The sequence below is a fragment of the Frankliniella occidentalis genome, unplaced genomic scaffold (assembly GCF_000697945.3).
Source record: "Frankliniella occidentalis isolate FOCC.00 unplaced genomic scaffold, Focc_3.1 Scaffold199, whole genome shotgun sequence".
NCBI lineage: Eukaryota > Metazoa > Arthropoda > Insecta > Thysanoptera > Thripidae > Frankliniella > Frankliniella occidentalis.
The window spans coordinates 100,575-101,232 of record NW_026267325.1 but is presented as its reverse complement, the minus strand read 5'-3'; the positions used below and the strand labels follow the sequence as shown (position 1 = coordinate 101,232).

Sequence of the window (658 nt, the reverse complement as noted above, 5' to 3'; positions counted from 1 at the left end):
TCTAATGGAAGTTTTGCATCGATTGATGCTGTAAGTAGCACCAAATACCCTCAGGACAGAGATGTGTATAGTTTTCTGACATGTACCCATATTTAATAGTGATGACATGTGTTTGAAAGCACTTCAATGGCCATCCTAGTTCCTTACGCGGGCTATTTTTCGGAAATTATGAGTACTGTTTAGCTACGGTGAGGATTGAGAGAAATACAACTGGGTTGCAGTCTCGGACACCGTTATGCATCTTATTTGTAAAACCACTCATACATGACCTGACTGTAATAGGGTGTTCCAGGCTATCTAAAACGGAAGTGAAAAACAAACTCCCTGATTCATCTGTTTCCGTCCGGCCAGTATGAGAAACTACCATGGCAGTTTGGTCCGATCCTAACCTCTCAAATACGGAAGGGAGCTCGAAACTCATCTGACAGTTTCTCATACCTGAAAGGCAGCGGAGGCACGTGATTAGTTCGACCAATGAGAGCCATTGCGGAAACAGAAAGGTCAGTGAGTTTGTTCTTATCTACTTCCGTTTTAGATTGCCTGGAACACCCTATTTTATCTGTTTTCAGCACAACGGCAGTCATATGTCTGCTTTTGCGAAATTACACACTTCGGTGCTAGCATCGTGCAGTGAAGTGAACTCGGTGTTTGGTCTGCT

At 43.5% G+C, this 658-nt stretch overlaps 1 protein-coding gene across 8 annotated transcripts in view; it reads left to right on the top strand.

Annotated features, from left to right (window-relative positions):
- The window catches only part of LOC113212265 (uncharacterized), a 70,157-nt gene that overhangs the window by 54,566 nt on the left and 14,933 nt on the right, over window positions 1-658 (top strand). Inside the window, exon 5 of one of the 8 annotated variants that reach the window (XM_052272309.1) lies at window positions 570-658. This exon is cut by the window's right edge and continues 1 nt beyond it. The exons of the other annotated variants lie outside the window; for them this stretch is intronic. Within the exon in view, the coding sequence (XP_052128269.1) occupies window positions 570-658 (89 nt within the window). The remainder of the gene's footprint in view (window positions 1-569) is intronic. 8 annotated transcript variants of the gene reach the window in all.